The sequence below is a fragment of the Biomphalaria glabrata genome, chromosome 4 (genome assembly GCF_947242115.1).
Source record: "Biomphalaria glabrata chromosome 4, xgBioGlab47.1, whole genome shotgun sequence".
Taxonomy (NCBI): domain Eukaryota; kingdom Metazoa; phylum Mollusca; class Gastropoda; family Planorbidae; genus Biomphalaria; species Biomphalaria glabrata.
In genome coordinates, this window is record NC_074714.1 from 46,197,635 (window position 1) to 46,220,588 (window position 22,954).

The 22,954-nt window shown below is 38.6% G+C and overlaps 2 protein-coding genes across 13 annotated transcripts in view; one reads left to right on the forward strand and one right to left on the reverse strand.

Moving 5' to 3' along the window:
- The window catches only part of LOC106055011 (IQ motif and SEC7 domain-containing protein 1-like), a 137,812-nt gene that overhangs the window by 38,518 nt on the left and 76,340 nt on the right, over positions 1-22,954 (reverse strand). Inside the window, exon 1 of one of the 11 annotated variants that reach the window (XM_056027242.1) lies at positions 10,649-10,725. The exons of 9 other annotated variants lie outside the window; for them this stretch is intronic. In XM_056027242.1, the coding sequence (XP_055883217.1) occupies positions 10,649-10,677 (29 nt within the window). In that variant the 5' untranslated portion in view covers positions 10,678-10,725. Of the gene's footprint in view, positions 1-6,642; positions 7,066-10,648; positions 10,726-22,954 lie in introns of those variants that run through there. One more of the 11 variants, XM_056027240.1, reaches the window with a different exon arrangement.
- Positions 11,709-13,630, forward strand: LOC129925875 (uncharacterized). Of its 2 annotated transcripts, none has more exons than XM_056027248.1 (2): positions 11,709-11,855; positions 12,476-13,630. In XM_056027248.1, exon 2 carries the CDS (start codon positions 12,603-12,605, stop codon positions 12,972-12,974), a length of 372 nt encoding a protein of 123 aa, XP_055883223.1. In that variant the 5' UTR covers positions 11,709-11,855; positions 12,476-12,602; the 3' UTR covers positions 12,975-13,630. The 2 variants fall into 2 exon arrangements, with proteins under 2 accessions (XP_055883223.1, XP_055883224.1); XM_056027249.1 differs by having other exon boundaries at positions 11,717-11,896.

The window sequence follows — 22,954 nt, forward strand, 5'->3', positions numbered from 1 at the left end:
TGAATATAAATATATATTTTGTTTCATTTAGACACCATTCTATGTTGGAGTTTAAAATTGTCGAACAGAACTATTTAGCTGATGTTTCGATCGGGTCTGACCTGAGAGCAGTGGGAAACATTTTCTCAAGGCTTAAGAAAGATGGCTGCTGATGACATGATGGCTCTACACATGGAGTTCTTCCTTTTCTTGTAGATGGGACCTCCCTTTCGTAAGACCCGCCGTACACAGAACCCATTGATGTATATGTTACATGCACATAGAACACAAACTTAACGGAAAAAAAAAGGCTGCACATGTTTGTGATACGCCACTGCTTGCTCGAGTGATTGGAAACAACACATAACAACAGAGCACCTTTTCATTACAGTTCTGTGCAGATGCCTTTGAACTAAACATTTTCTAATTCACCTGAACATTTTCTAATTCACCTGAACATTTTTATCAAACACCTAACTTTTAGAGCATCATTTTTTTTTTTCAACTCTCCCGGTGTTTTAACGTAATATCAATTTTTTCCTCCCAGGACCGACTTCAAGGTTTTTCACGTTTTCTACCTGGATGAAGTTGTCAGGTAAGAAAATACAGCATGTCCATGACGTCATTTATACGTCAGGTGAACTCATTTACCACCCCCCCCCCCATTCCTTTTGCCATACCTACCCCTTACTGATCTATTACCCCCCCCCCCCTTTTTAGTTTTTCCCGTGTTATTTTTCTCTTCGATTTGAATATTATTAAAAAAAAAACACCAGTGCAGCCCTGCCTTTTTCACCCTTCATCTGTCTCCTAGTCTGTTGAACCATTTGGGGTACAACATATATCTGCCGACCGCCTCTTTCCATTTTTAGCGTGCAGGCCATATAAAATTGAGAAGCCCTCCTCTTCTGACCACCAGATCACGCGTCCCATCATGTGATATTACCCTTTATATTTAGAACCCCACAATCTCCACACACATGCACATATGTTTTTCTACAAAGAAATACAATCTAATAAACTACAAGAACATAGGCCTGGCTTTCAAACTGCAATGCTAAAAAAAAATACTCTTATGAAAATGTTGGGTAGTTTAATTGCAGATTTCAAGCTTTTTTTTTTTAAAGTTGTTAAAAATAGATTTGTATTGGGAGGTGTATGGAAGTAATCAGACAAAGAGAACGGAGGAAGGTAGTTATTTTCCCCTGTCTATCTATCAATATAAAGTATTGTGACTCAATCTTTGTTTTGTTTATTTCCCCTGTCTATCTATCAATATAAAGTATTGTGACTCAATCTTTGTTTTGTTTATTATGACAGTTACATTGTTGGCTTGAATACATAAAAATGAAGGAGAAAATAAACGGTATTGTTGGCACAATAACAAGAAGCAAAAAAAATCAAGAAAAGAAAATCAAAGAAGACGATTGGATACTTTTGATCACGTGACGAGTGTACTGTTACCGTAATTTGAACTAAAAGAAAAACTCATTTTGTTAACCTATATTTAAAAAAATATTTCTGGTGTCTGCTGGGCTACAAGACGCGACATTCTGCACAGGTTGGTAGAATATGACAATACCATGTACAAGACGCGACATTCTGCAAAGGTTGGTAGAATATGACAATACCATGTACAAGACGCGACATTCTGCACAGGTTGGTAGAATATGACAATACCATGTACAAGACGCGACATTCTGCACAGGTAGGTAGAATATGACAATACCATGTACAAGACGCGACATTCTGCACAGGTTGGTAGAATATGACAATACCGATGTACAAGACGCGACATTCTGCACAGGTAGGTAGAATATGACAATACCATGTACAAGACGCGACATTCTGCACAGGTTGGTAGAATATGACAATACCATGTACAAGACGCGACATTCTGCACAGGTTGGTAGAATATGACAATACCATGTACAAGACGCGACATTCTGCACAGGTTGGTAGAATATGACAATACCATGTACAAGACGCGACATTCTGCACAGGTTGGTAGAATATGACAATACCATGTACAAGACGCGACATTCTGCACAGGTAGGTAGAATATGACAATACCATGTACAAGACGCGACATTCTGCACAGGTAGGTAGAATATGACAATACCATGTACAAGACGCGACATTCTGCACAGGTAGGTAGAATATGACAATACCATGTCTACACGTCCAGCACAGGTTTGTCAGGTCGTCTGCACGCTACTGTAGCTGTGATGATGTATGTGTGTTTATGTGAGTGCGTGAGAATGTCTACGGGTATGCAGGTCCAAGCTATTAATATATCTGACTAAACACTTCTGGTCATTGTAAACCAAGTCTTTTACTCCACCTTGTTCATCTTAAGTCACACCGCATTGCATCCTCTCCTTTCCCCCGAGGTCATTTCTTTTCTTGCCTCGGAAAGGTAAAGCTCATTTTGTGTAGTTTCACTTGTTTGTCCTTTTCGTTTGTGGCTGATGACGGCCCCGTGGCCCAAACATCTTTTGTTTTCACTTTGGTCCCGCAGGCTTTCTTCTATGTACGTTTCTTGTATGTTTTCTTGTTTTTGTTTATCGTGTTACGAGAGGAGAGAGAGAGAGAGAGAGAGAGAGAGAGAGAGAGAGAGAGAGAGAGAGACATAGAGAGAGAGAGTTTAGATTTCTGTGCTAAACAATGCGGCCTAATGGTGGAGTGTGGCTAACACAGACTTAGCAGGACGCGAAAGATGTACACGCATGATTTGTGTCTTTGAATCCGAGAATGGAGCCCGGTATAATCAGAGGTTGAGAACCATTGTGCTGCTTCCAACAGAACTTTTGATGTGTTTGCACTTTAGAGAAACACACAAGTAAATGTATTTTACCAGCTCACAATATGCAGCATTGATGATATAGAGACATTCATGTAAGAGGAAGAGAGAGGGAGAAAGTGGGAATTTCAATAATGCAAAAAAAGGTAGAAGGGTGTATGTATAATTAATGAGAGATGTGTGATACTTTACTTTTGAAAAGTTTGATTATTAAACGATCATCCTGAAAAAAAATATAAAATCTAATTTAAAGGGCCAGGGGGTCAGTGGCTTTGTCGTGGGTTTTAAAGTGCATACTTAGGAAATCGCTGTGGTATCGACATCATCAACAGGATGGTGGTCTCGGGAGGGGACAAAACACGGACACAGGACAATAGACGTGACGGATCTAGAGCTACGAACTAAAAATAAACACAAAGAGATGGCCCCCATTCTACCAAGTCTCCACTTCGAAAGCAAAGAGGCGCACACAGGCAATGACGACAGACACACACAGACCACAAAGAGATACACATAACACAAAGAGACGAGAAACTACTTGATAAGAGCTGAAAATAGAAAGACCCAAAATAAGCATCAGAACCTAAGATAAGCCTAGAGCCAATTATAGTGGCGATCTTACTGGGGTGGTTCTCGGGTTGTGTGTATGGGGGAGCATGAATACCAAGTTAAGTTCTAGTGTAAGATTATTCCCTCGGGGGACCGAAACAGGCTTCCCCAGTTAAAATACTTGTGTACCTAATTTAAAAGGTCAATAGTACAAGTTACTAAACGAAATGGGAATTATTTTTTTTTTTACATAAATCACAGGGGATTCAACGGGAATTGGGGGACGGAAGCTTCAATAATATAAGAACTAATTGATGACCTTCAAGCAGGTCAAGATCAACAGGAGTGTAAGAACAGAAGAGGTGAAGACAAGCAGAAATAGCGGCGACTAGCAGGTCGTTCATTCAATATTTATACTGCCTTCGTTCTAAAACAGTTACAAAGAGTCTTTAGGCCGATTTGACCGATTGATCCAATTCGTCCCCGCGCCTGGCAGGGGCCCCGCAATTTACATTAAGCATACCACTGTCATGGCTCCAGTCACAGGCTTTTAAAGATGTAGGACTTAAAGGGTTAACATGTTGAGTGTAGGCCTATCGTACGTTTGACGTCACTTTAACTCACTCACTGTCGAGTTGCTTCCAATGCATGTTGTATAACAAATGTTGGTTTAATGATGTAAAACAAAATTAGAAGAGGGGCCTCGCAAGCATGAATTAATTGGGCGCCGCAATTCGTAAGGCCGGCCCTGCATAGACTACAATTGTTTCAAAATAGAGAATATCTAACAATTTAATGCAAACCATGAGCGAGAATAAACAAAGGTTTGGGGATAAGATTCATTAAGGGTTTTGAAACAGCATAAAATAGTAGATTGTAGAAATAGGAATCTCTATCAGCAGAGTAGATTGTAGAAATAGGAATCTCTATCAGCAGAGTAGATTGTAGAAATAGGAATCTCTATCAGCAGAGTAGATTGTAGAAGTAGGAATCTCTATCAGCATAGTAGATTGTAGAAATAGGAATCTCTATCAGCAGAGTAGATTGTAGAAATAGGAATCTCTATCAGCAGAGTAGATTGTAGAAATAGGAATCTCTATCAGCAGAGTAGATTGTAGAAATAGGAATCTCTATCAGCAGAGTAGATTGTAGAAATAGGAATCTCTATCAGCAGAGTAGATTGTAGAAATAGGAATCTCTATCAGCAGAGTAGATTGTAGAAATAGGAATCTCTATCAGCATAGTAGGCTAGATTGTAGAAATAGGAATCTCTATCAGCAACGAGAGGATTTCGATCTAATAGTAAAACGCTTTCTAATGTTACTTTGGGGAGAACAGTGTGTATTTTATGTGCTTAAAGTTATTCATGGTTCACGATAGCGTGACGTGGCCAACTCAACGACCCAACCAAATAATTTGATGGACGCTTAAGATACATTGCTTACTTTGTCCTATTCATAGATCCTATGTCATCAGGCTTTATTATAATTAGTTTTTTTTAATATACGTTTTAATTTTCCACGATTTTTTTTAAAACGTAGATATAAATATTCCCATGATGATTGTGACATTCACAAGTGGACTACTTGACCTCCAAATGAAATGTCCGCTATGGAGACCGATTGACGTCATTCCTGTTGCAGACACTTCGCCTTGGTGTATGATTGTATGTCGTCTGGAGATGTTTGGGAGTTCATCAAGCGGTGCCGTTCACAGCAGCGCCCCCTAGTGCCACTGAATCTATGTATAGATCTATCAGCTATTTGATACGATAACAGTTGCTAAACGATCCAGCAGACGTCACCAATAGTGAGGCGCGTTGGCCAACACACACAAACATCTGAATGTTAATTGTATTTCCACGTCTGGTATGTCTGCAAGTATTGAAGTATGTGTGTGTGCGTGCGGGCTTGGGACGGAGAGAGAATGAGAGAGAGAGAGAGAGAGAGAGAGAGAGAGAGAGAGAAATTACTGAGAAAAAATAAAGCCAAAAAAGAGTAGCAGAGACAGAGAGAGAGAGAGAGAGAGAGAGAGAGAGAGAGAGAGAGAGAGAGAGAGAGAGAGAGAGAGAGAGAGAGAGAGAGAGAGACCGATACTTTTGATAAATAATTACTCTTTCCTCACTCACCTCAATCAATCATCCTCTATGATACAATCCATTCAAACAAAAACAACAAAAAACCTAGGGGGTAACGATGTGTGTGTGTGAGGGGAGGTAAGAGTGCAGATAACTTACAGCAGACGATAGCAAATGCAGGGAGCAAAGATTATTGATAAAATAACCAATAAAGCCGCCACTTTAGTTGTTTTTTTTCCTCATCCTAAGGTTCACCTTATAGATCTTAATGATTTTTTTTTTAAACTTTACACCGAGTAAAGTTCACACAGCATCCAACGAATTCCCCCAAGAGAACGTCCAATTAACGATAGTGTTAGAAGTACGCTAGCATTTACTAACAGAAACAACATCAACACACTAGTAAGGCTAAGTAAGGTGAGTCCAATTTACGAAACTAGGCAGGAATGAACGTACCATCATAAATTAAATTCAATGTCTTTCTTGTATCTGGGATTTCAAAGTGTCCACAATGATTAGATTAGAATTAGATGAAGGTGTAATTACCGAAAGAATTCATTGAAGTCACTTAGCCCGAAATACCCGATTATATGATCACCAAAGGGCAACACGTAAATACACGTAAATACAAGTACTTACAACCACAACCATAACATGCATGCAAATGTTATTTTTTAAAAATCCGATTCTTATTTAAAAAAATAGTAAACTTGGTTACAAACCAATTGAATTTTTAAAATTCCGTTTTCCGCTTCTAGCAATTCATTCACGATAATCATCCTAAAATATAATAATATAATATAGCTTATGGGAACTTAACAATTAACTGCCTAGTCATATGGTATGCGATCTGGCCTCATCTGTACTGTCGTTCGATGGTCTCGGGTTTAAATCCTGCCATCCTCTCGCAGTTCTGCGAGATGTTTGGGCTAGAATATTATTATCTTTAAACCAGAAGGAACACCAGAAACTTATCAAACAAAAAAATAGAATAAAATAAAACAATATCTAGATTTGAAGCCACCCATTCAACGCACTAATTTAACTAAATAAAGAGATTGTGGATGGATTAGAACATGTAAACAATTAATAATTAGACCACATTATTCAGGTCACGAAGAAGCGACCTTCACATTCTTCATAAATTAACTACGAATGCCACACTTTTGACTGAATTTACACTGAGACTATGGTAAGGAAAAAAAAAAAGTATTAGTTCAAACGTACAACTTACAACAAGCGAGTGATGTCCAGTAGTCCTGTGGCCAGCATAGCCGACTCTTGAATTGAACGGACCAGCGCCCTCCGGTTCGAGGTGGACATTTCACTCTTCCTCCTCATCCTCCATCGCGACCCCTTTCCCAGATGTTTGATGCGGGACTGCGGTTGTGTCGGGAGACATCATCTTCTGAGCGGGGAATAAAATTCGTTTGACTGGAGTCCAGGTAAATACACTCGGGGTGCTACGAACAACAACACCAGAGAGGGGGAGGGGGGGGGGAGTAACAAGAACATATTCTCTTTTACCGTTGTGCAGACCCGGCTCACTCATTCTCTCTCTCTCTCTCCATCCACAAGACATCTGCCTCATTTTCAAATATCCATCTTTTCATATATTCTTTCTTTCCTTTCTGAACCGAGGCTACCAGGCGCCAAAGGTAGGGGGGAAGGAGAGAGGGAGAGAGACAGTTTTCCTGATCTATAAATAAAGGTTATCGCGTTAATGCGCCAGCGACAACAGGGCTATGATTATGTTGGTATATTGAAAGGAAACACAGCCAACGTGCACGCGATGACGTCATTTTAACACCGGCCCTTTCATGACAAGTTACCTACTCTCAAAACCGAAGTACTGGCACTTCGTTAGCGCCGGATTCGTTGGGTGAAGGTCGAATAGCAGGTCGAAAAGGGGGGAGGGGGGTGGGGTGATACAATAACTGCTAAACAGAGGGATTCTGGGGAAAAAATCAAATATATAATTGAAATAGTTATAAACACTTTAAACAGATGAATAACCTTTTGTTTGTGCTATTATTAACTAATAAATGGCTTTTATTTATTTTTAGTGGTTTGTACAGATTTAATTACATGTTTAAGTAGATAATAAGAGAGGAATAATGTGCAACGAAACTAGCTATAAGAACACGTTTTTAGTTGCCACCCTTACTTCAAGACACCAGCAGCAACGGGGCAACACTTTCGTTCAGAGATATACAGGCGTAAAATCTTTTATATTGTTGTTGTTGTTTATTAATCCACTTCAAACCTAAATCTAAACCAACTAAGACTTCCTTAAGATAAAACTATTAGGAAGTTTTAGTAAAAAAAAAAAAAAAAAAAGAAAGATGGTTGTCGTAAAAATAATGTAATACATTTGTTATTTTAATAATTTTCGTATTATTATTTTTCCCAGACTTATTCTACGATGAAACTTCAAAGAAAAATGTTTTATTGTGCAGTATCTGTAGAATGAAAGAGTTTTCGGATATGGAGTATTGATCCTACATTCACAAAAGTCTGTGTATATAATGCTATCATTAAAACATCTGCTGCGTTTTAGTCCAGAGTAATCACGATATTTTGAATGTAATGCAACAAATATACACAAACAAATAAAAAAAATTGATGATTGAATAATAATAATATATATATATATATATATATAATAAAAGTATTTTACTGGCCAAGCCCAGCATAAAATCTAAAATTAAAACATCAATAAACCGTTAGTGACGAAAGCACCGCTGAAAGGTCTAATTTTAGAAACAGAGTTATCGGTCTTTGAAATTTAAGTAAGAAAAAAAAAAAAATGTTATTCGATCATCAGTCGATCAATCTCAATGAAGTGGAAATGAAACTCAAAAAGGTGCTAAGGTAGAGCAAAAAAAAAAACCCAACTGACCACGCTGGAGTTTGTAGCTGAGCAGGTCTCTTTCTTCGTTGTATCCTATGATGACACAAACAGCTCGGCATCATTGGAGACGTTTTTATTATTATTATTTTAGCACAACGACGTGTTCTGATAATTACGGCACAAAGTATATAGACACATGATACAAAGGTAAGTCTGTAGATGTGTGACACTAAAGCGGTGTGGCCTCGTCACAATTAGTTAATAAGACTAAAAACTAGGAATATATCCTCAAACTGGAAATAACGAGGCGACGTTGGCGTAGCATTCTCAGAAGTGCGAGAATGAGGCAACAATCACAAGTTATTCTCACGATGGCAATACTGAGGCAACAATCACGTGATATCCTGAAAAGAATAAGGCGTCCATCGCGTAGCTCCTGAATGCAAGCCTTGCCCGTGTCCTCTAATGGGACTTGCAATTTATTCACTCACTGTCAGTAGGCGCATACATTTCCCAGGTAAGATAAAAGACGCGTACTGGGCAAGGCGCTTGGTCCGTTTAGTCCGGGGGGTCAAGGATAATACGAGCACGGGTAAGTCTACACACACACACACACAAATTAGGAGCGAGCACGTCAGGGATTCTCACACGTAAAGTTTCACTCACGCAGGTCCACGCGTGGGAGGAAAGGTGAAAAGTTGGTTGGATGTCAACCCATCACATGAAAGAATCGTGCCAGAAAGAGAAAAAAAAAAAAGATGTGCTCCTATCCAATATAATCTTTACATTTTACGGCCATTCCAGTGCCAACTCCTCCTCGCCCCAAACACACACACACTTTCTTCCCATTTCTTCCCCTGTCTGTCTCTCTCCCTAAAGTTTAGAGGGGTGAAGGGGGGGGGGGCATAGTACCAAAAAAAAACCCCCTGAAGGCAGACCAAGGATTAGGTGGATGGAAGATGTGAGAGCCCAGACTTCAAAGAAGAAAGCAACGGAGTTGTCTGGCGGGAAGGTCAAGGTCATCCCTAGCCTGTAGAGCCACAAATATTCACTACTTTCTCTCCCTCCTTTAAAAAAATGTCCATTATGCTGTAAACACTTGGATACTACGATTGATATATAAATTGAGATGTGTGGTCCGAACAACGACCTCACTGGAACTAAGACTAACAGATTCTTACTAGATCTGTCACGGATGAAAAATGGGCTAAATAGTAAATACTAAATCACTTTATGCTACTATGAGCCTTATATTGTGTTTATTCCAAGAATGCCCACCAATCAAACGGCCCTGAAAGTACGAAAAAAGGCCACAGAAAGGAAAACCCTGACATACGTGTGGGTAGGTATGGAGAGGAGTCTGTTGGGGGATAGGGGTCACTCAAACATCCATCACTGTAAAAAGAAATAAAATCTGTCGGACATGTGAGAGTAAGTAAAGAAATTCTCTGAAGATAGACTGGATGTGATAACAGGGCATTGACGCCGGGTCATCTTTTACGCAGGGATGAGAGGTGAGCGTGCACAGAGGTGAGCGGCGGGGTAACCTGGAAGGTAGCAAATAGAGCTGGGATTTATTGGGTCAACAAAACTAGGGGAAAACAGAGAGAACAAGAAAATATTGAGCGAAGAAAAAAAAAAGGATCTCAAATTGTACTCATTGACTTATGTATATAAGTATATGAATACTTATGTATTCTTTTTAAAAAGTTTCGGACATTCCTTCATAAATGATGATTCTCGAGTCCTAGCACAAACTTCCCTCAGGACAGTCAGGGTAGACGCAGGGGAGTCAGGGTGGACGCAGGACAACGAGGGTGGACGCAGGACAGCCAGGGTGGACGCAGGCAGATTTCTAACTCGGCAACAATCGTTTTGCCAGTCCAAAGCTCATACCACACATCCATGCACTAAATATTACTTGCGGCTGATCAAAGGCTATGTAATCTCACGCAAGTCACGTGATCAAGCCAGGAAGGTCAATCCAAAACAAAACCAAACAAGAATAAAATGTATTGGCATAAACTTCAAGCTGAGAACTGTTCTTTGTGATAGAATAAGATGAAAGACGCTAATGAAAAAGTGTTATTACTAGACTAGATGTATATCTAGTCAAGAGTCATGTATTTTTTAAAATTATTAAATGCCAATCTTTGGGAACTGGATCGTTGAACAAAATGTAACTTACTGTTGTAAATTTCATATGTAATATTTAAGAGAAACTGGGGTATGAACGTATATTTTCTGTGCTGTCGTACAAATTGTTGCTCTCTAAGTCTAGATCTAAAATTATGTACTGTTTTTTTGTAATGCACAATTTTAAAACAAATGTCCTCACGGATAATAAAGATTATTGTTATGAAACATGAAAATGCTACAAACTTACTAATGACATTGGTAGAGAACTGGAAACATGGAGATTGACGTCTAATAAAATTTACATAACTTATTGTCTTAGTCGTCTTAGAAGTGAAATACATTTTTGTTGTGAATAATTACACACTAGACTACAATAAAACTTCCGGCAAACACGCAATGATCCAAATAAAGAAAAAGGTCAAAATTATATTAACGGCAATTTCCGTTTCAGAGGCTACACTCAAACTAAAGATGATTGGAAGTCGAGCTTTAACTGACGCCATGGACCAAAGTCAAGAAAATAGCAATGGTTATTTAAGTTTTTAAAGTTAGACATGAGTTTATAAAATGTCACCATTTTTTTATAACTTTCGAATTATCATATCTTATATAATACAGACGTTAGTTCAAAAAAGAAGATGAATTATCCGCAAACTGTCAATTATGAAAACATAACGCAAACACAACAGAAAATCATTTGAGATATATTTCATTGTCGATTCAAATCTAAAGCTTATATCTGCCATAATTATGATATGCGGAGATATTCCTACATCCTACGCTAACTCTTGTGCCATGGAAGTCTTTCATCTAAGAGTCGAGCGTTATGTGAAAAAAACAAAAATATTGTAAAATGTTTGACATGTTTCGGATGTTCCTTCAAGTTGAAGATAATCTACTTCCTAGTCTAAGCCTCCCGCAGGGCGACGGTGGATGGCAGAGGGCTGGGTAGAAACCCAGGACCATCGAGACGACTGACCGACATTCCAGCGCGCATACCGCACGACCAGGCAGCCATTGCGCTATTTGTACACCCGCTCATGTTTAAGATAATATCATTCACATTTTCTTTTTTTTAAATCTTGGATTTCATTGTATGAAAAAAAATATCTTAAACTTTTAATGTAAAATAGTGCAGACATCATTTGCCCGAAGCAAGTTGTATAAATCTAGAATATATGTTTTTTTTTCATTAGTTAATATTACTTGTTATACCGAACGCTTTACCTTTCTTTTTTAAATTAAAGATATTATTAGAGCTAGATTCTATATGATATGTCTGAGATTTAAAGACAAAGTCTCTGGTGGTGCATGTTTTTAATGTAACCAGCAGAAGTACGACGTCATTTACTAAACAACTATGGCGGCCAGCTCGATTTTTATACTCTATTCTAGCCAAGTAGCTAGATCTATGTCAATTTAGAACAGCTGCCAGTTTTCATTTCGATCAAAAGGTTACTTACAATCTTTAATGTCTCTAATCGCTGTTTAAAAAGTAAATTTCTCTCACCACACAATTGTTGTTTAAACACAAGATCTAGATCTAGAGTTAAGACCAGTTAAGTTAACCACTTATTCTTCTTTAACCTATTCTAACAAATCTCACAACGAACATTTAGAGATTTAGATAATATCTAGATTATTACATGGAAGACTAGACTTAGTATTAAATTTATCATAAGCTCGTATGTTATATGCGACGAGAATACTTCTCCAGAAAATAGGTTTTGTGTGCGGCCGGCTTTTCAATGCCAAGAACTTCATACTAAATGATACTACTCCATAGCCATTTTGAAATTCATACTCATAGAATGAGATTGTGCTCCTATTCGATCACGAAGGAGACGCTATTATTATTATTATTATCAGCTAGATCTATATCTATTTTTTTTATGACTCCACGTCGAAATGCCAAGGGCGAAATTTTCAAATATTTGATCAGTACCCAAATAAACTTTGAAGCAAATATTGAGTTGGAAGTAGGCTACAGTGCAGACTAAATCTAAGACTACCAAAATATTCATTTGTTTATTACGACAATGCTATATGATTTTGTACATTGCTGTATTTTCAGACTGAAGATGTTGAAGTGCTTGTAATTTAGTACATTGACATCACTCCATCTAGTAAATTCAACAATACAAGACAGGCTTTGAGTTTTCTTTGTAGACGAGGGCAATATCTTCAATTCACCGCCAACAATGGCGCTAGTCGACAGAATCATGGCTCTGCCATCCCACGTATTTATGTTCATCATAGACATCCTGATGTACATCTACCACTTCTTTGACAACCTAGCGCTCAAGTTTGAAGAGAAGCCCATATTTGGGCGCCGACAGCGGCAGCCCAACGTGGTGGTCCGCCTGATCAAGAAGGTGATCCATTTCGTCCTGCTGGTCATCGAGCTGCCCGTCTTCCTGGTGGTCTTCTTCGTCACCGCCATCCTGCTGTCCGTCCTGGCCATCATCGAGACCATCCTCAAGGCCGTCTTTGTCAAGTTTACAATCATCTTCGTGGTGGCGCTGATCGCGGTAGGGGTGTACTTTGTGATGGTCAAGCTTGGCAAGAAATGATCGGCCGAGCGAACAACACCCAACGCGAAAAAACATCAACGATTTTAAAACCAACTGCGTGCCCAAATGTCAAAAGAGATTCAGCTGTTTCACTCAAGAAGTCGATCAATACGAAGGTACTTTATTAACATAGCATCACCAGCCAGTAACAGCGAACACTAAAAAACGTCCACTTTTAATCTGTTATATTAAATAATGAATCTACTTTACTACAGAAGTCGCGGCCTAGAATGAATGTAACACAATAGTATCTCTGAATACAGCCATGAACACATGCCAACTAATAGTCAGTGGGGTCCTCTGTTCTTATTGTTAAAGCCGCAACAAATTGATACAATGCGATAATAACTCTGGAACTATGAGTACAATGTGCATTTGACCAAGTGTTAATCGAACTAAATATATTTTACCCACATAGATCTAGAAGCTCCAAACTTTGTCCACAAAATACAAACGCTTAAAATATTAATTCCCTATAAATCTCGTTGATCGGTAAATATTTTTTTTATTTGAATGCACATCAAAGAAATGAAACAGAAGAACTCCTTTGGATATTTCTCCTCCAATGCTTAATTTCCTTCAAAACATTAAATAAAGAGAGGTGTCAGATAATTAGAATAAATGCATAACATATATTAAAATTTGTACAAGCTTGTTGTCAGAAAGTATTACTGTCTCCGTTGTTTCTGTAATAGATAGATCTATGTAGTGAGCGCTGATTTACATTACAAGTCTAGTTCTGGTATCAGAAGAAACGTCAGAGGAGGTTGTGTCTGGCAGTCTCGTGGTGACAGTCGTTCACAAGGCTCAAGTGAAACTGAAAGGCAGGGCCGGGTGAGGTGGTGCCTTAAACACACTTGGACGTAACATCTGCCACTGCATTCCGCCGCTGACTGTGTGAGTGCCAGGAGCGGCTGCTTTGGTACTACGTAACCCGTCTTCAAAGAAAGAGAGGTGGCAATAAATACAAAACAAAAGGGAAAGGGGGTGGGGTGAGGCTGGAGGGGGGGGGGGAGAAGAACCAAAACCTCCGCCCATGCTGTGAACGTTAAACACTAAGAAACCCAACACCTATGGGAGGTAGTAGAGAAACAGAAATCATTGTGTGAGAGTCCAACTTGAAACGTTGTAAAAACTAATAGACATTCTTACACTAAAACATGTTCATTTATCTAGACTTTATATTTATGAGCTGTTCTTTCAATGCTGTGGGGGAAAATATGTCAAGCAACAAAACTACCACTACAAAAGATTTTCTACTTCAAGATTTTTAAAGCGCTAATATCTTTCTGGAATGCTTAGAGCTTCACGTGTGGATGTATGAGGGCATGTTAGTGAGAGCGTTGTCGTTGTTGTTTGTTTGTTTGTTTCAAGACCAGCTCTTCACGGTGCCTACAAGAACGTTGACCAGTGCCAAGAAGAGTTGATGGTAGTACCACTGACAAGTATTTGCACCCACTGGGGGACAGCTCACTTCATTCAAAAGCTCTTCTCACGCGTCACAATACAAGCACAACAAAACAACATTGAAACTCAGACGGTTTGAACGACGTGCTCAGAGTCACGTGATATCGAGAACTTCCTGACCCTCACCCCAAAAACCGCCAGCACCTTTGTACTTGAAATGACTCGACCAAATGTCAAATATGTCATCAGCTATTGTCTATTAATTTTAAGCTTTCAACGAGAAAATTTTTGGGGGGGGGGGTGGAGAGGCGGAAATGAAATTCAGAGCATCTCAAACTATCATTTTTGGGAGACTACCATACCATTCAACTAAATTGGCTCAAACCTAAGGGTCAAAGTTGTATACGGATTTAACCTTTAACCCTTTTTATATAGGTGAAGGTTGTGTGTATATTTATGTTTATCTACATATCGTTTTTTTTTTGGTGAAATTATATTAACGTTTAAAATAGTTAAATGTTCAGCTACAATAAAAAATGACGATTAGCGTTAATTTGTCAATACTACCAAAGTGTTGTCCTAAAAGTGTGCAAGATAACATCACTATTCGAACGCAGGTTCATAAGAGAAGGAACGCCGTTACAAAGAGACAGTATAGCGCCAAGAACTGCTAGCTAGAGCAATGAAGTGTGAAAAGACCAAATCCACATGACAGACAACGAATGAGGCCAAGACATTGATTATTTGAGACTTGTTTGGCATGCTTCCAATAGGTGCCTGTAAAGATACAGCATGTGTCTGTGTGCTGTGTCACGCGCTAAGAGGGAACAGCAAAGGTCATACTACTCAAGCCATAACAAAGAAATAAAGTGTATGATGGGGAAATTGAGTTGCTACATCCGGAAGTTATTTGACACAATTTCCAGGGGGGCTAAGTTCACAACCGAGTTCTCCGGGCCCAACTCTCCGGCACTGATACCTGATCAAATATTGCCATGTCAAAGTGGATGGTTTCGGACAGTGGAATGGATAGATAAAACAGCTTTACGTAAGGTATTGAATAGTCCAGACAAAACAAACAACAGCATAACGACATCTCAAGCAGACATAAACTCTTAAGTGGAATGAAAAAAAAAAAAGAACAGAATCCTTTATGCCTCAAGGTTTGTTTGTTTCACTTTATGATATCCGGGGCACGTGAAGTGGGGAGGGGGGGGGGGTAAAGAAGAAACATTTAGAGATCTAGAGAGGGGGGTGAGGTCAAGTAGTTAAATCAGGGAATCTCACAGTGTTTACTGCGTTGACATAACTCTAGAACACAGCTAGACCATAATAAACTTAAGTTTTAATTGAGAGCAATTCAAGAGGACAAGTAGGACACAGACTTTTGGGCAGTTCATTAATCGGAGTAGAAATTTGATTGTCTAACGCACATTAAACAAAATACCCGCACTTGTAAAACAATACATTTTAAAAATTACATCATGACAGTTATAGATTTAGAATCTATTATTTAAATAGCTGATGATTACATACAACAAAATAGCTAGATCTAACTACTAACCAAAGCGTTCAAATGTTCTTTCAGTATGAAATTTAGAGAGAGATGTAGTTCATACTGGTGTACGCGCCTCCTATGTCCAAGGGAAACAATCCGATAATATCCTTCCAGACGTGAGGAATGACTTAATTTCAGCTAATCCAGAGATCTCGCATCTGAATAACAACATCCGGAGATGACACATGGGCTATGCGGGGCACAGAAAAGTGAATGTCCCTTTAACTTCAGTACACAGCCTCCCCCTTAACACACTCTCCTCCTAAGTCGGACTGATGGCGACGTCTGCAGGAAAGAGAGTTGGCGATATAAATAGATTAGGCTCAGTTCAATACGGACGATGAAAAGACCTTCAGTTCATGTACTTTTCGTCTAATGGTTTCAGGTAACTAAACAACAAAAAATGAACACAGACCTATATACCTAGACTGGACATGGAGATCCCTGACCCTACACAAAAATGTGAAAAACTTTCAAAAAAGTTAAAACAAGTTAAAACAAGTAGTCATAAGAAGTAAAGTAGTTGTTTTTTTCCCTAACCTATGTAAATTGAACATCGAAAATAAGAGTACTCTGGACTCCTAATTGTGTTTTGAAATGCACAATTTAGATCCAGAACGATCTAGGTAATCATTCTATTTAAATATACAATATAAAATGATAAAATGATACATAAAACGTCTGTGATTTGATCATTATCGAATAAGTATTTGTTTCCGTTTTCCAGTTTAGATATAATATATATATAGGTCTGTGGCTATGAGTTAATGAGCTCTTATTTCGGACTTCGGTATGATCTTTTTTTTTTTTTAAGTTTGGACGCTCCTTAAGAAATGAAGGTCACTAGGTCCTAGTCCGAATCTTAAGCAGGACGTCAGGGGATGAAATCATAGTAGTGGGGAGGGGTCAAACTCGGGATTATTGTGGCAACAGTACGAGGCGCAGACCACAAAAAAACAGGAAGCCTTAAAAGTCTGACACGCACAAGAGTGTGCTATACGTATATTGTACACTGGACATGCGGGTCGTAATAATGTAAGCAATAATTAAACTAAACAGCACCAACGTATTTTTTTTTAAAAAAGAAAGAAAAAACATTAAGATGACTAAATTTTGTGGCCAACGCTTTACCCAAGGTATCATGTGGACGTGGTCAAGTCAAGGACCCAAATTTTACTTTCCAGTAAAAGACTGTGGAGCTTCGGTAAAAATAGCAAAATGCGTCATTTGGTCAACAGGCCTTCTATAGCAGACTGAGGACGTTGAGTTTCATCATTGTATACATTATATCACAACACACATACTTGTAGCCCTATTGTGGGAAGACCATTAGCAAGGTCGATATCTAGTATTCTAATTATTCTGTTCATTATGGTACGAAATGAAACACTGGTGGACAGAACATGTATTTGTCCACTAGGGTCAGACAATGGTAAAAGCCAAGATTTAAAAAGGATACAACTGACAACAAGTGATTATTTCCTCCTGGAAACAGTAGCGAACGAAATGATTAGGGGGAGCCTAATCAAAATGTATTTTATTAATAAGTCTTAATTTTAAATCACTGTTCTTCAATAACTAAAATATATACAGTAATGTGTGTAAAGAAGTACTAAGTCCTTATACAGTAATGTGTGTAAAGAAGTACTAAGTCCTTATACAGTAATGTGTGTAAAGAAGTACTAAGTCCTTATACAGTAATGTGTGTAAAGAAGTACTAAGTCCTTATACAGTAATGTGTGTAAAGAAGTACTAAGTCCTTATACAGTAATGTGTGTAAAGAAGTACTAAGTCCTTATACAGTAATGTGTGTAAAGAAGTACTAAGTCCTTATACAGTAATGTGTGTAAAGAAGTACTAAGTCCTTATACAGTAATGTGTGTAAAGAAGTACTAAGTCCTTATACAGTAATGTGTGTAAATAAGTACTAAGTCCTATTCCCAAAGTGGTATGCGATGAATGGGTTGTTTTCGGTTGTAATCATCATCATCATCATCAAACTCCATTTGAGTGGGGGGCTTGAGAGGCTCAAACCCTCTCTTGAATAAGCCCTGGACAGAAACCCTGCTGTCTTGCGTAGTGGGTTGTAATAACACAGCTGACAGGCGCCATCGAGGCCCCCAAAAACATAAGCAGAATTTTTTCACACAAGGGCGAGACTGCTGCAGAGCTGACCAATGATAAACTCAGGAAGGCAACAATGAGCGGTTTTTCCCCTCAACTAAAAAGAAATGTCTCATTCATTAATCAGAAATCTTCCATTCAATATCATGAATACCATCAATGCATCATTCAATTTGTTGGAATTGACCAGTTATAAATGCCGACCCATGCATTTGGACAGTTATGAATATATATTGGCCATTACAGATGTCCTTCCAGTGGCGAGGCTAACAGAGAAAGAGGCGATTTGAACTTAATTTCATCAAAATGCACCACCACTCACGCACTTGCTCGCGAGCGCACGCGCCTAGATGACCTCAGACGTTTCTAAGAGATTTCCCCCACCTCTCATTCCCCTCCTCCCAGTAGAACAGCCTGGGCACCCAAGGCAGAGACGTGACTCACTGCTAACAAATAAACTTGTTGGACGCCCATCAACAGGCGTCACAATCAACTTTCCCGCCATCCAAAATCTCTCTCGAATTCAACATTCCCCCCCCCTCTTTTTTTTTTACACTTGGCTTTAAATTTAGAGTGCGGGCGGGATAGAGAAGAAAAGATTTAAGGAGGAGAAAAAAGGGGGTGGGGAGGGTTTGCGTTATTAACATGCATGGCACCAAATGACGTAATCAGACATGTCCAATGGAAAAGCTTGAACTGGAGAAAGTTTCAAACGGGAGTGTATGATCTCATGAAGTCTCTCCAAAATAAAAACATCAATTAAACAGGTCCTTGTGTGAACAAAGCAGCACACAGCCTGGTGTGTTTATTGTTTATGAGATAACTGAAACAATGAACTATAGAAAATGATGCAATACATGAGCAAAGTACGGCTCTCAGGCCTTATGCTGTACGCCAATTAATTTCAAGCTACCATTGGTTGAGGTGTACACTGTTTAAACAAAAATTGTCTAACAAAAACATATTTTTACAAAGCTCACTCTATCTGTCTCTCTGTCTGGTAAGGGGAGTAAATGCTACCTAATGAGAGATGTGGATGTATATATATATGGATTTAATCTGTCAGGTAAAATGTTCGAACACTTCCCCTTCTTGGGTCAACTTGAAATTTCGCATAATTATTCATAGTCGATGACAATACACAAATCAATCCAAAAATTAACAAATTAGTTGATCATTCAGTACTAATTAATTTGTTTTGTTTTATATAGCAGAAAGGGAGCTAAAGCTTTCTAATTTTCAGATAATTGAATCTTACATAACCTTTATTTAAAAAAGTATTCGACTTTCTATAACTTGTTTTCTGTTGCCTCGTGGCCTTTACTTCATTTGTTATTACTTGGTCTGCCAGGGTTACCTATATGCATGTTTATTGCATTTTCTATACAGTCGTTCATCCCTACAGAAGTGAATTTGTATTTTGACTTCAATAGAATGAGTAAATAATGCATTTATAATTTGTTTCATAAAGAGTAGACATTTGATTAAAATAAAATTTTTTGTAAGTGTTATGCAATAGTCAAATGACGCACATAGTTTTTTTCAGCAAGTTCTTTCCCCTTTTCTTTAATACGCCAATTGCCTGCACTGTGGCTTTAAGTTTTGGGCCAGATAGCACGAAAGGGCCGGATATGTCATCACTGGATATGTCATCACTGGATATGGCATCACTGCTTCAGTACAAAAGCATGTAAAGATTACAAGTGGCTCATTAACCTGAACAGAGCCACGCTTGATTCAGGCAGTAGTCCATTACCTGGTTTATAGGGGAAATCAACTTCTATTTTTTTTATACTTGTAGTGTAAGTTAAAATGTTAATTAAGGATATCGTTTCGGAAGAAATTAGTTTTATGTCAGTGAAAAGAACCACGTCATAAAAAAACTTGCCCCAGGAAAATGGCCATCTTGATGTTTCAATAACAGGGTACAAATTACACACTCTAGGCAGCGAAGGTTTTAACTAATTGAAAACGCTGCCTCGTCACGTGACTCGATACAGCCAATCGAATCCAATAGGCCGCAGTCCTTTGAAGCGACGTTTAGGGGACGTCATGGGATAGCGGGGGAGCTAAAGGTTATTGACCCCCCCTGAATAACGTGTTGGAGATCTTATCACCTTGCCTTTGTGGACTGGTTTATTTAACGTGTCCACTAGTAATTGACCACCTCAAGGGATCTGGACATGTTCACATAACGGTGGAGCGGATGGAGGGTTAAAAAAAGGGGTGGTGGTGTTGATATTGAATTTTCTGGTTCCGTGCAGTACTTTACACAGGTGATGCTATATTTAGATGTCACTGGTCAATAGCACACAGTCAGGTGGGACGCTGAAATGTTGGTTTAGAGAACGGTCTTACTAGGCATAGTATATTACGCGCTGTCAAATAGAAAGAGGACTATTACACTTATTTTGAGCAGCGTGTGACAAAACTAAATAGACTAGAGAGGGTGGCATTCAAACAGAGATACACCAATGCAAAGTTCTTAAAGTATAAGATATGTACAGTGAAGTCAAATTGATCTTAACAGCCCTGTACCAACACAATCTACCACAAATAGCAAGGGTGGAGAAAGAGAAAGACAGCAGCTGCATCTCTAATATCGCCAAGTTAGGGGATTTCACCTGTTATGATAAACGTTAACTGAGCAACAAGATATCAGTGTTATTTCCCTTTGTTTTGATGGAGTGGTTTTTAATCCTCCAACAACTAAAAAAAAAACAAAAAAAACACAACGTTCACTGACCATTTGTCTTGTTAACAAGCTATTTTTAAATACATTCAAGTCAGTTGTCATGTCAAGACATGAAGTTATCAATCTTTTTGGGGGGAGGCTGGCTAAGCAACAAGTTTCGTTTCCAGTTATATTTCTATATTCATGAATAATGATACGTTAGCGTATTTAAAATAAGATAAATAGAAAATAGGAATAATGTTTCACTTTCGACTGGAATATGAGTATTTAGGGAGGGAATACGAGTACTTAGGGAGGGAATACGAGTACTTAGGGAGGGAATACGAGTACTTAAGAAGGGAATACAAGTACTTAGGGAGGGAAATACGAGTACTTAGGGAGGGAATACGAGTACTTAGGGAGGGAATACGAGTACTTAGGGAGGGAATACGAGTACTTAGGGAGGGAATACGAGTATTTAGGGAGGGAATACGAGTACTTAGGGAGGGAATACGAGTATTTAGGGAGGGAATACGAGTACTTAGGGAGGGAATACGAGTACTTAGGGAGGGAATACGAGTATTTAGGGAGGGAATACGAGTATTTAGGGAGGGAATACGAGTACTTAGAGAGGGAATACGAGTATTTAGGAAGCTAGGGACAAGAAAGTGGTAAGTCAATATCTAGCACTTTGTTTAAAGTCAACTATTACATGACTTGGATCATTGGTTACGCTTCCAAAAATAGCATAGAAAAGGGGGAAAATGGATAAAAATAGCGATGATTTCATATGGTAGGGTGAAAGGTTAATTGTGGGGCATGATGCAAAGGTCCTAACATCAGTCAGATGAAAGGAAAATTAAATCTCGCCATTTATGATCAAACACTGAATGACATGCTCAAAGACGCACGCACACACACACACACACTGAACATTTTTCACACACACGCACATTCACAAAAGGTCATGCAACACACAGAGACACATTAAGTAAGACAAAAGTTAGCACGGAGTATCTGTCCCCTCACAGAAAGTCGTGACAGATGAGACCATGTGTGGACGACAATAACTTAATTAGTGCTAATGGCCACAGAATCGCCGCATGAAATTAAAAACAGGAGAGGTTCGCGCCACTTTACTGGACGGGGGAGGGGGGGGGAATGACGATGTGTCTCAAACAGTTCTGAATCTCTACTATGTGTGTGTGTGTGAGAGAGAGAGAGAGAGAATATGATGTTAGTATTGATTGTTTCCATGGTGATGCACAACCAGGTTGAAGATCTCAAGCACCAGTTGAGCAGAAGTCAGCACCAGGCTTAGACCGATAAATATTTGTTTATTTTACTTGTTTTGTAACAATATTTCACAGCCAGAAATATTCCCCCACAATAACAAAGCGTCGTGGTCGACTCTGTAATTATCCTCTCCGAATCCACCATCATTACCGACATTAGCGAATATCTCCACTAGATTTAGTAACAAAGTTAAAAGATTGAAGAAAACATGAACACAAAACACTGGACAGACAATTTCTTTCTTTCTTTTTTAAATAAAGATAACACTGCATGCAATAACTTAGGTACATGTTAGAATACTGATGTATGAATGACAATTTTAACATTGGAAATGTCCTAATTGTAGTCTACCAATTGTTTGCATAATGTATCGCCCAAAAATCTTTCTAAAACAATACTAATACCAAGATATAGGTCAAGCTGATAAATAATTTCAACGTGAAGTTTGGCCACTTGAAATCAAGCATAACTGGAAGTGTAAATCAATGACCTTAACATTTATTAAAGGTGGTCTGAAAAGATACACCCCAATCGGCCTGTGATTTGGCAAAGTTAAAAAAAACAGTAAAATACATGTTTGTGATTTCAGTTGTTTTTCAATACCAATACGAACCAGGACGCGATCATACCGAGGCGTTCGGACATGCAACCATGACAACTGCGAGGTTTTAAAATGACAGTTATTTCTGGTCCTATTCTTCTCAGCCAAACATCGAGTCGGAATTTTTATGTTTTAACGTTGCAAGAAAAGATAAACAATTTGTTGTCGCCTATGACATTTTGTTCACATTTGATAATGTTTCATAAATATTCTGAGCTTCTTACTAGCTGACGTTTTGTCACGAACTAAAACTGCACAGTCTAAACTCACTACAGAGTCTAAACTCACTACAGAGTTTATAATTTTTTTTCCCTGAGTGT